Consider the following 12,544-nt stretch of genomic DNA (forward strand, 5'->3'; position numbering starts at 1 on the left):
TGTCTTTTAGACAGAGCCACAGTCTCCAAACCATATATCATAGCAGGACGCACTACTGTCTTGTAAACCTTCCCTTTCACTCTTGCTGCTATCCTTCTGTCACACATCAGCCCTGACACCCGTCTCCACCCACTCCATCCTGCCTGTACCCTCTTCTTCACCTCTTTTCTACACTGTCTATTGCTGGTGGATGGTTGACCCAAGATATTTGAAGTCATCCACCTTTATGACCTCTACACCTTGCATCTTCACCTTTCCACCTGCCTCCCTCTCATTCACACACATGTATTCCGTCTTGTCTCTACTGACCTTCATTCCTCTCCTCTCCAGTGCAAACCTCCACCTCTCCAGATTCTCTTCCACCTGCTCTCTACTCTCACCACAGATTACAATGTCATCTGCAAGCATCATGGTCCATGGTGCCTCCTGCCTGACCTCATCTGTCAACCTTTCCATCACCATTGCAAACAAGAAGGCTCAAAGCTGATCCCTGATGTAACCCCACCTTCACCTTGAAACCATTTGTCACTCCAACTGCACACCTCACCACTGTCTCACTATCCTCATACATGTCCTGCACCACCCTAACATACTTTTAAGCTACATCTGACTTCCTCATACAGTACCACAGTTCCTCTCTTGGCACCCTATCATCTGCCTTCTCTAGATCCACAAAGACACAATGTAGCTCCTTCTGACCTTCTCTGTACTTCTCTACCAACACTCTCAACGCAAAAATTGCATCAGTGGTGCTCTTTCTGGGCATGAAACCAAACTGCTGCTCACTGATCTGAACCTCTCGCCTTAGCCTTCAACAACTCTTTCCCATACCTTCATGGTGTGGCTCATCAACTTTATACTTCTGTAGTTACTGCAGCTCTGCACATCACCCTTGTTCTTAAAAATGGGGACCAGTACACTACTTCTCCACTCATCAGGCATCTCACTCTCCAGGATTTTGTTAAACAACCTGGTTAAAAAGTCCACTGCCTTCTCTCCTAAACATCTCCATACCTCCACAGGTATGTCATCTGGACCAACTGCCTTTCCATTCTTCATCCTTTTTAAAGCTGCCCTCACTTCCACCTTACTAATTCTCTGCACTTCCTGATCCACTATCTCTCCCCCCGTTGTCCTCCACTTGCTCTCGTTTTTCCTCATTCATTAGTTCTTCAAAGTACTCCTTCCATCTACTCAACACTCTCTGTTCACTCACTAGTACATTTCCCTCTCTATCCCTTATCAGCCTAACCTGCTGTACATCCTTTCCAGCTCTATCTCTCTGTTTAGCCAAACAATCCAAGTCCTTTACTCCTTCTTTACTGTCCAGCCTCTCATACAGCTCATCATAGGCCTGAGCCTTTGCCTTTGCCACCATTCTTTTCGCTGTGCGACTAGCCTCACAGAACTCCTGCCTACTTCCTTCATCTCTCTGGTTATCCCACTTTTTCTTAGCTGCCTTCTTCTTCTGAATACTCTCCTGGACTTCCTCATTCCACCACCAACTTTCCTTGTCTTCTTTCCTCTGACCAGATGAAACACCCAACACATTCTTGCCAGTTTCTCTCACCACCTTAGCTGTAGTTTCCCAGTCCTCAGGTAGCTCCTCACTACCCCCAAGGGCCTGTTGCAATTTTTCCCTGAACTGCCTGCAACCATCCTCCTCCTTCAGCTTCCACCATCTAATCTTTGGCTCTGTCTTCACTCTCTTCCTCTTCTTTGATTCTAATCTCATTCTACAGCCAACCACCCTATGCTGCCTTGCTACACTTTCCCTTGGTACCACTTTACAATCTCCAATCTCATGTTTATTAATGAATTCATTTTATTGTTGTCTCATTTTTTGCTATTATTATTTTTCTATATACCTGTTATTTTACCATTTAGGGTTTAAGGGTTTAATTTTAATCTAATTATAATTGCCCTCATTTTTCTTCTTAGTAAAAATAAAATATTTATTTCAGTGGAAGTGTTTCATCACTCTGATATGATTAAAGTACGAGGGATCATTCAAGCAAGAGGGTTTTTTAATACAAGCAACTGGGCAGAAGTTTAAAATTATATTCCAAGTAGTTTTCCAGTCAAGATTTTGTAGAGTTTGGTTTACATTTTCATTATAGATGCCCCCCTCATCCACCTAGTGCTGGCATGATAGTCATGAATAAAAAGGCGTTCATTTTTCTTATAAGGAAAACCATCAAAACAGCTCAGAGTTTTTTACTGTCACAGACTACAAAGTGCCTTCAGAGGTTTATGACTTGTAGATGCCATCAGATTCATTCAACTTGCCATGAACGAGCCAGCAGAACAGCTTTAATGTGTCTTAGAGTCTCTGGAACTGTAATGGAGGGATGGAACACCAGACTTCCAAAACACATTCCTTCAATTGATGTTTTGATGATGGTGGTGTGGAGCGCTGTCTAAGACACCAACCCAGAATTACCAGGGATGCCCATATAATATTTTTACACTCAACAAACTTTTCAGTGACCCCTCATGCCCTGTGGATGGCAGTAGAAGAGACTACTGCATCAGGGAGAAAAGACCTCTCCCATCAGTATAGAAGAGACCCTTCCCACCAGCAGGTAGAGACCAGTTCTTTCAGCAGGAAGAGACCACTCCCTTCAGGATGGAAAAGACCACTCCATCAGGAGGAAGACAGTACACCTGTGAGGAGAGAACACCCCATCTGGAGGATGAGACCCCTTTCATTATAAGCGAGAGACTTCTCCAAACCCTTCCCACCAGGAAGAAGAGACCACTTTCTTTATTATTAGGTAAACCTACCTTGTTTCTACACTTCTTGTAGGGTGCTGGAGTTGTTAAACACTGTGTGCACCCTCTGTCCACTCTATTACACACAACTATCTTGTTGGTCCACCTTGGAGATGTGAAGTCAGCAATGATAGCTAGTTCTGTTCGTGATCCTCCAGTCCTTCATCGGAGGTTAGAAGATGCTGTTTACAGGAATTCATGGTTGGTGGACTATTCTGAATCCAGCAGTGATACTATGCAGTACTCATGCAGTACTGCTGTGTCTGATCCACTCAGACCAGCACAACACACACTAACACACCACCACCACGTCAGTGTTGAGCAGTGCTGAGAATGATCCACCACCCAAATGATACCTGCTCTGTGGTGGTCCTGTAGGAGTCCTGACTGTTGATGAACAGAAAGGGTGGGGTAACAAATTATTTATTGAAACAGATGGACTACAGCCTGTAATTGTAGAACTACCTATTTAGTACATGGAACTGATAAAATGGACAATGACTGTAGGTACAACGTAGGTGTAATTAATAAATATTTTAGTAAACCATACAAAACATGCACGGGCCACAAACGTCCACTTCATTGCATGGCATCATTGCATTCCATGTAAAGAAAAGACAAACAAATTGTTTTACAGCTAAAGGCTCCAGATGTCATACCGACACAGGAATGCATTTGAAGGTCTTCAAGAATCATCAACAGCTCAATAGCAACTTGGTGTCCTTATAAGAACCACTTTGTTCTCACATGTAAACACATACAAATCAAGTGCTTAATATTACTTTCTGGTAATTCCATATATGGTTTTATAGCTCCTGTACATTAATGGCATATCAGCATTGAATGCACCAAAAGCCTTCACTAATTCTTAATGGATTCATAAACAATAATCTTGGTGCGAGGAATAACTAGAGCAATAATCCATGAGAGGAAGAGCATAATGGTGGTTTCAGCATGTGTTGTTGGAAATTACGTTTTTTATATGATCTCACTCATATCAGGGATCAGGGGCATACTAAAATTAATTGAGACCCCATATATAGATACCAGCACAATTTCCTAAAACATACCTCACCAGGATGCGTTAAGTGTCCTGTTCTTTACATGTTAGGTACAGATATTGTTGACCGTGCAGGCATGTGATCATGGTGTTCACTGGTGAAATTGACCTTGAACATCACATATGACACAGTAGTTATTGGACAAAACAGGTTCCAGTAAGCAAAAATATTATGCATATATCACCACAGACAGAAACTGCCCCACCTTCAGCCTTGTGTCCTCAAAGGTATGTGCCAACTGGAACAAAGCTAACATACTGTAAAGTTGTGTCTGAAATGCATTGATTTATTTATTATTTTCATTCATTTGTCATACCAGCATTTCTGGTACCCTATAATACATTGCGTCGTCTACCATTGCCTTTAAAAAGTCCAGAGCTGCTTCTTTGGGCCTACAAAGGGTCAGTTATTGTTGGCAGTGTGTCGACAGAAACATGCGAAGTATGTGGTGATTCCTTGGAAACTGAAACTGCGAGTTGTCGTGTGGTTCAGATAACGTCAGTTAGAGAACAGATATACTGAGTGGGGGGGGGGAGAGAGAGAGAGAGAGAGAGAGAGAGAGAGAGAGAGAGAGAGAGAGAGAGAGAGAGAGAGAGAGAGAGAGAGAGAGAGAGAGAGAGAAATACAGTCAGAAGGAGAGCAGAAGACAGCTGATGATAATGAAGGTCTGAAATAGACCAGATAAAAACAACAAGAAACACCCAGGTAGGATTTATATTTACCGACGTCACATTACCAAACATATTTCAAATGCTGTCTTCATGTTTATATTGAACATTACAAGGAGATTCATATTTTGTAATAACTCTTGCCAGGACGAAACAATCTGAATGAAACTATGAGTAATGTGCTCCACAGCATATGGGACTTGAATCAAGCTGGGAACAGCCTAAATACTTATTTCCTCATTTTAATTATTTTGTAAATGTTTATTATTGATTAAATGGGCTCAGCAATTAAATGGTTATAGAAAGTTTATTCAGTTCAGTTCAATATCAATCAGAAACATCACTGAGAGACTGGATGGTGGATGTGTGGTGTCACAAAGTTGTTTTGTTGCAGTTGTGATCAACATTAAACATTTTCCACCTCATTCTGAAGTTACTGTTCAGTCACAGGAAGCAGCATTCGCTCAACGTCTATTCAAATGATCTCATAAGAACCTCTTTGTTCTGACTGACATGCATCACACGCAACACATGCAAAATGTGTGCACAAATAGCTATATGGCATTTCCTTCTTCAACAGCACCATTTTAAAGCTCTGTCAACTGAATGCATGAAAAGCTTGATGAATTCATAAGAAATATTAAATTCATGGTTAAACTACAGCAATAAACCAGAGAAGCCATGCCACACAGTGATTTTAGCACAGGTAAGGGGTGTTGTTATGCATGACATCCTGCTTTAAAGTTCAGCAAGCATCCATGATAGAATCATGCTTTTATTTTATAAAGACGATTTTATAAAGACTGCATTCTCTTACAATTCAGCCAAATTTCCCACTCAGTGTACACTATATTGCCAAAAGTATTCGCTCGTCTGCCTTCACACGCATATGAACTTGAGTGACGTCCCATTCTTAATCCATAGGGTTTAATATGATGTCGGCCCACCCTTTGCAGCTATAACAGCTTCAACTCTTCTGGGAAGGCTTTCCACAAGGGTTAGGAGTGTGTTTATGGGAATTTTTGACCGTTCTTCCAGAAGCGCATGTGTGAGGTCAGACACTGATGTTGGACAAGAAGGCCTGGCTCACAGTCTCCGCTCTAATTCATCCCTGGCTCAATGTTTAGACCACTAATGCAAAATCAACCTGATACTGATGCAGGTATGATAACAATAGAAGACAATTCACTGACATCCTCGGAAAACATGACTTTCACGAAGCTTTTACTGAGTTCTCTCTGAATTTTCCTTAAATTTTTGATTCATCTGCTTGGGGAAGGGGTCCAACGCACAACTCCCATCTGCATGTTGTGTGTACTTACACATATCCACCAGAGAGGTCTCCAAATCCCAAAAGAGCAGCTTTAATACAAGAAAAGGAATAAAATAACTAAAATACATGCAGAAAGAAAACTAAATAAAGTAATGCTAAAGTGAGTAAATAAATAAGGAGATACATATATTTCAGCCTAAAGACAGGACTGCAAACACATTTTCTAAGCCGCTTCACCCTCAGGGTCGCGGGGGGTGCTGGGGCCTGTCCCAGCGGTAATCGGGCGGAATGCAGGATTCACCCTGGACAGGTCGCCAGTCCATCGCAGGGCAGACAGACAGTCACTCACACGTAGGGGCAATGTAACATGTCCAGTTGGCCTGATTGTATGTCTTTGGACTGTGGGAGGAAACCTGAGAACATGCAAACTCCACACAGATAGGACCCCGGGTTGCCCGGCTGGGGAATCAAACCCAGACCCTTCTTGCTGTGAGGCCACAGCGCTACCCACCGCACCACCGTGCCTCACAGGATTGCAACCAAAATACAAAAATGAAACCATACGAAATAATGCATACATTTTTTATTTTATTCACTTATTGAGTCATTTATTCTTTACTTTATTTTGGTAGATCCAGTTATCCTTACTACCCAGGTAAAGAAGTTTACCTTTCCCCATTATAAACTCCATAGCCAGGCTTTTAAATGGTCATTTCAAGTTAATAAGCAACTTGTTGATTGTGTGTCAACAGAAACTCATGCAAAGTATGTTATGACCATTTGGCCAGTGAAACAGTCACCCGAATCTTTCCTGTTGCAGATAACATCAGTCAGCAGGACAGCAAAAATGGGAGGAGTTAAAGAACCTAGAGATCTACAGAGAGGAGACAGAGATTCAGAATCAAACAGCGAGGAGAAGAAGACAGAAGCTCATGAACAGGAGAAACGAAGAAGACCAAGGAACTGGGTAGGATTTTCTTGTCTTGGTGGTTCCTTTCGTGTTCATTTAGGACGGTTGTCACACTTTGTGTTACTGATGTGATGTTCACTTATAGAACATTAAAACTGCTTCTTTTGTCCATCAGAAATGGATCAGAAATGGGTTTCCACCATCGTCCTTTTCTCAGGTCAGTGCGAACTGTGTGTTTAAGGGTGAATTCAGCTCAGTTCAGTTTTGTAGGTATGTGTGGGTTTTAGGACGTCGGTGTCCTCAGAGTATTGCTGCTTTTCCTCCTGTCTAAAACTTCATCAGGAGTTTGAATTTTTATTGTTAGAGAGAACAGCAGTTTAAATCCGACTATGTTGCAAAACAAACCATTAACTATTTGTATTACTGTTATGCTCTTGTAACAAAATGGCATTAAACCCTTAAGTATGTAAGGATTTATAAACATGCTAATTATGCTAATTGAAAATGCCCACTTGCCTCCCAGCCCCCAACCCCTCCTCTTTCTTTATGCCCCAGGCACTCTGTGGTTTTACCTATAGTAAATGAAGATTGCAGCCCTCCAGTGTGGAGTGGGTTCCCACTGTATTGGGTGGTTTTCGGTTGGATCTGATGGGGGGAAAATAAAAGATTTAAAAATGTGTTTAATGAACAGTTACAGTGACCAGGCGTAACATTCTGACCACCTCCTTGTTTCTACACTCACTGTCCATCTTTTCAGCTCCACTTACTGTATAGCTGCACTCTGTAGTTCTACAGTTACAGACTGTAGTCCATCTGTTTCTCTGATACTCTGTTACCCTGTTCTTCAGTGGTCAGGACCCCCATGGACCCTCACAGACCAGGTACTCTTTGGATGGTGGATCATTCTCAGCACTGCAGTAACACTGACATGGTGGTGGTGTGTTAGTGTGTGTTGTGCTGGTCTGAGTGGATCAGACACAGCAGTGCTGCTGGAGTTTTTAAACACCTCAGTGTCACTGCTGGACTGAGAATCGTCCACCAACCAAAAATATCCAGCCAACAGTGTCCTGTGACCACTGATGAAGGAGTAGAGGATGATTAGCTCATACTGTGCAGCAGCAGATGAGCTGTCGTCTCTACATGGTGGACCGACAAGGTCGGATTGTCTAATAGAGTGGACAGTGAGTGGACACAGTGTTTAAAAACTCCAGCAACACTGCTGATTCTTATCCACTCAGACCAGCACAACACACTAACATCAGTGTTACTGCAGTGCTGAGAATGATCCACCTACAGATCAACATAGTAAAGGAGCTCATCTGTGATCCTGAGTTTAAAGCCAGTTTTTATTCAACTTAAACTTGGAACTAAGTTGTAAATAAATCTGAAACTGAAACTTTGCTTGTGTGTAAAAAGTGATTTCAGAGCCACTCGGTTCTCCCTGATGGAAACTGTTTACCTTCAGTGTTTTGTGCTTCTGATCATTTTAATAGACGTCAGCGTCACTAATTAATGACGTTCTATTAAAAGACTGGTTTACCAAGAGAGACGCTGGAGGACTTTCACCTGAAATGAGTTCATGAAGCCAGTCTGGTTATAAAAATGATAACAGGACATCAGAGCCAGAATTACTCTTTTAGTACTTTTACTTTATACTTAAGTACATTTGAAGGGAAATACTTTAGTACTTTTACTCAAATGGAGGTCTAAAGGGAGGAACTTCTACTTTTACTGGAGGAATATTTTACCTTGGGTGTCTCTACTTTAGCTCAAGTACATGATTTGTGTACTTTGTCCACCACAGCTAATAGTTTCCAGGGCATAACAATAATATGTACAAGAGCTAAACTTTTATTATTCAACTCACAATGCATTTTCGACTTTAGGGTTACTTTGAGACACCCAGAGTCACATGAGAGGACCTCACAGAAGTTAGTTAAACACAAAAAGCAAAATAGCTGGGTAACATTTGCTTCTATAAAACTCTGAAATAAGTTTGTAAATAAACAATCAGCAGGTCTTACAGGAGCGAGTGTGTTGAGGAGTGGGAGACATCCATCATCAACGTTACCGAACACTACCAAATAAGTCTTTGTCTCATGTTCTTCACAGCTGTCTGTGGTGTATCTGCATACGTTCCTTATCGGTATCACTTTGTGAATGAGAATAAAACCTGGACCGAAGCTCAGAGCTACTGCAGACAGAGAGACTCAGATCTGGTCACCATCAACAACATGGAGGAGATGAAGAAGCTGAATGCCACTCTGAAGAAACATCTGAACAACACACCCAGCAGCTCTGTTTGGATCAGCCTGGTCAGAGGGGACACCGACCAGTGGCTGTGGTCTCTGGCAGATGCAAACTTCTACAGAAAGGGAGACACGTACCGAAACTGGGCAAGTGGAGAACCCAATAATGTTGGGGGTGTCGAGAACTGTGTTGTGATGAAGAAAAGTGATGGAACCTGGTTTGATGACAGATGTAGCAGCCTATATACCTTTGTGTGCTATGACGGTAAGAACATCTTGATGTGTGGATATGTAAATGTGAGTAAAAACAAAAATCTGAAGCCAAATCCAACGTAACAGAATTCATGATGCAATTTAACAATGCAAATTGAATGTCTTTCAGGAAAGAACACAAACAACGGAAGCTACATAGTTTTCATTTCTACCACAAAGACGTGGTGTGATGCTCAGAGCTACTGTAGAGAGCATTACACTGACATGGCCAGTGTGAGGAACCAGACTGAGAACCAACAGATCTGGAATTTCGGAGTAACTTCATCTAATGGCGGTCCTTGGATCGGCCTGATTAGAGATTCCTGGAAGTGGTCAGATCAGAGTGCCTCCTCATTCAGATACTGGGCGTCTACACAGCCAGATAATCAGGGTGGAAATGAGTGGAAACAGACGGCGTCTCTTCAGTGATCTGCTCTGGAAACATTACTTTTAGAAAATAACACAAAGAGCGTCTGACATTTTTGGCTTTCAGCAGTAAACTATAAGTATATAGTAATATGTGATCATAAAACACACGTACTGTTCATTTGAGGGGAGCTTTTACAAAAAAATAAAATAAATATTTATTTCATGCAGCTACTGAATAATTTGCCTCACAATTTGGTCCCGTAAATTTAGATGGAAACACCAAAAAATACCCTGGAGAGTTATATGGATGTTATATGAGGTCTCAGTTATTGAACCATAGAGGGCCACATAATTTCAATGGGAGACCCATCTGGACTGCATGTAGGCCACCCAAGCACTCATGCTCTACGTTTATGCAGAAATGCTGTTTTTAATAAGTGCAGAATGAGATTTACTGGTGCCTTGTTTGAAATAAGCATGGTCGGCCCTGAAAAAGACGTCATCTAGAAAACAGCACGTTGCAGCTCAGAGCGAGATGTTGGATGTCGTCATTTAGCCTTCACTGCGCACAGTACGGTCTTGAATTGTGTTTATTGACACCAGTTTGTCAAAGTTGTCCCGAGCTCGTCATGATCACAGAGTTTTTTAATGCAGCACTCAGAGATCGAAGGCCATGGGCACTCCAGTGTGGTTTTCAGCCTTGCCCATCAGATTTCAGAGATTTCCTCAGATTTCCTGAATCTTCTGACGATTTTATGCACTTTAGAGGGTGAAATACCTCAAAATCCTTGCAATTGCCCGCCGAGTATCATTTTGACAAAATGGTGAGCCTTGTTCCATCTTTGGTCGTAAAGGTCTAGGCATTTCCTTTCTGGTCTCTTTTGCACCCATGCTTGATTGATTCATCGGTGTAAAATGTTTAACATTTAACAATATTCCTAGTTTGAAATAGTTCCTGTCCCAGCTCCTTTGGGATGTGTTGCAGGGATCAATTTCAGAATGAGCAAGAAAGAAGAAAAAACATAAAAAACAGGCAGTTGATAAAGTTTGGTACCACTTGCTTGGGTCACCCAATCGCAGAGCCTATGGGAACAGCCTGCTAGTGTGCATGTACTGAATGACTGTATATTTGTATAGAAAGCAATGAAGCTGATAAGGTAGAATATATTTCAGATCTTGTCTTTGGGCTGGTTTTATTTAAATACAGGTCATTAGACTTACAAAATCACTGCGTTCAGCTTTTATCTGCATTTCACATGCTGTGCCAACTTCCGGATTTAAGGTTTGGATAAACTATGAAGACCGTGTGCAAACTACTCACTAACATGTTTCCTTTTATCTCCAGATAAGCTGATCATGATCAAGCAGAATCTGACCTGGAGAGAAGCTCTGAGATACTGCAGAGATAATCATGTCGATCTGCTCTCAGTTCACTCTGAGGAGATCCAGCTCTGGGTGAAGGAGGTTTCACCGAAAGCCTCCACTGAACTTGTGTGGCTGGGCCTGCGTCACACTTGCACTCAGGGTTTCTGGTACTGGGTGAGTGGCTTTTCCATCTGCTACGAGAACTGGGCTCCAGGTAACGGGACAGGAGGAGAAGACTGCAGCTCTGTAGAGAGAACCGGAGCGGTGCAGGCTAGAGGAGGTCAGCAGTGGGTCGGCCTGCCTGAGGACCACAAACTCAACTTCATCTGCCTCACCTATGAAGGTTAGTCAGTGGTTTTAGAGGCCTGTATAGGATGTCCATGTTGATAAAACCTCTAATATATTTTTTTTCCTTTCTTTTATCCAACAATGAAGACTGAGACCAGGCCTGCCTCTTCTGTATCCAGCACCAGCGGATCCATATCAGAAGAACATCTTACTATGTTGTTAATTATTATTGTTTTAAGTTTTATATAATGGAGTGGAAAATTACAGCAGCGTTTTAGGGCCACTGTTAATAAAAATATTAGACTATATTCTTAAAGTCATAATATTTTGAGAATAAAGTCATAGAATTACAACATTAAAGTGGCATTAATACCAGGAAAGCTCACAATATTGTGCCCAAAGGCTTTGCAAAGGGAAGGCAGCACCTCCTGGTGTTAAATGAAAAAAGTTCATATTGATTTCCCCCATAAAGAAACACTCAGTCTCCCTGTCTCTCCTGCTCATCAGCACAAGCCTGGTATTAGCATGTGGCTGAGCAGGAAACCGTTTATCTAGAATAAAGTTCCAGATGGACTTGCAGGAAACCGTCTGTCTGTGTTGTTGAAGGAGAATCTCAGGCAGGGTTGTCTACACTGCTATCGGGGGGCTACACCTACAAAGATTGTGGTTTGCTTTCGCTAGACCAACAGGCTTGTGGTTTTCCGTGTCTTGCTGATTTTTTGTGTGAAATAATTTGCTGTGTGTGATTGTTGGATGGGAGCCGGAAGCTGGAGTGACCAGCAGGCATAGATCTTCCTCCATTTGCAGGGAGCGGTGGTGTTCTTGCCTTGGTGTTGTGGTGGTGTGTGTAATTGCAGGACTCCTTTTTTCCAGATAGATTAATTCTTCATACTGCTGTGAGCTTCCAGCCCTGTCCCATGATCCTTTGCTTTTTTTCCCCCCTTCATTTCATTTGATGTGTTGTGTGATTTATTGTATTTTGATTCGGTCATTGCTGGTGAGCAGTTTTTTTGCTTTTTTAATTAATTTGTTAATAAATTGACTTTTTATTGTGGAACCACGTCTCTGTCCCAAGCGTATTCGAACCTGTGTGACTTGGATTTTAATAGATAAATTACACTTTTTTTTTTTCTTTTTCTTTTTATTTAATCTCATGTTTCCTGGGGGTGAAATTCCTCTAGGTGGCGTAGTCGGTGTTGACTAATTTTCCCCGTTCTTGCCACACTTACTTGAGCACTTCCACAACGGCTAGATGATTTTTTGTCCTGCCGCCCCTCTTTCCTTTTTCCTTTCTTTTACACTTTCTTTACCATTCCTCTTATGGGACAGCTGGG

At 42.0% G+C, this 12,544-nt stretch overlaps 1 protein-coding gene across 2 annotated transcripts; it reads left to right on the forward strand.

Annotated features, from left to right (window-relative positions):
- The first annotated feature begins 1,750 nt into the window (after positions 1 to 1,750).
- Positions 1,751 to 12,267, forward strand: LOC108440451 (macrophage mannose receptor 1-like). Of its 2 annotated transcripts, XM_037543158.1 has the most exons (6): positions 1,751 to 2,777; positions 6,598 to 6,744; positions 6,863 to 6,904; positions 8,800 to 9,201; positions 10,903 to 11,265; positions 11,358 to 12,267. In XM_037543158.1, the coding sequence occupies exons 3-6, from the start codon at positions 6,865 to 6,867 to the stop codon at positions 11,360 to 11,362; spliced, it is 810 nt and encodes a 269-aa protein (XP_037399055.1). In that variant the 5' UTR covers positions 1,751 to 2,777; positions 6,598 to 6,744; positions 6,863 to 6,864; the 3' UTR covers positions 11,363 to 12,267. The 2 variants fall into 2 exon arrangements, with proteins under 2 accessions (XP_037399055.1, XP_037399056.1); XM_037543159.1 differs by lacking the exons at positions 10,903 to 11,265; positions 11,358 to 12,267 and adding an exon at positions 9,319 to 9,660.
- Positions 12,268 to 12,544: the final 277 nt, after the last annotated feature.

The sequence above is a fragment of the Pygocentrus nattereri genome, chromosome 12, assembly GCF_015220715.1.
Source record: "Pygocentrus nattereri isolate fPygNat1 chromosome 12, fPygNat1.pri, whole genome shotgun sequence".
Classification (NCBI taxonomy): Eukaryota; Metazoa; Chordata; class Actinopteri; order Characiformes; family Serrasalmidae; genus Pygocentrus; species Pygocentrus nattereri.

Bases quoted from the DNA above. Each gene is read 5' to 3' on its own strand.
- LOC108440451 (XM_037543158.1), top strand. From the start codon at position 6,865: ATGGATCAGAAATGGGTTTCCACCATCGTCCTTTTCTCAG. The intron at 6,905-8,799 runs GTCAGTGCGAAC...TGTTCTTCACAG, and splicing joins CACCATCGTCCTTTTCTCAG to CTGTCTGTGGTGTATCTGCA. The intron at 9,202-10,902 runs GTAAGAACATCT...TTTTATCTCCAG, and splicing joins TACCTTTGTGTGCTATGACG to ATAAGCTGATCATGATCAAG.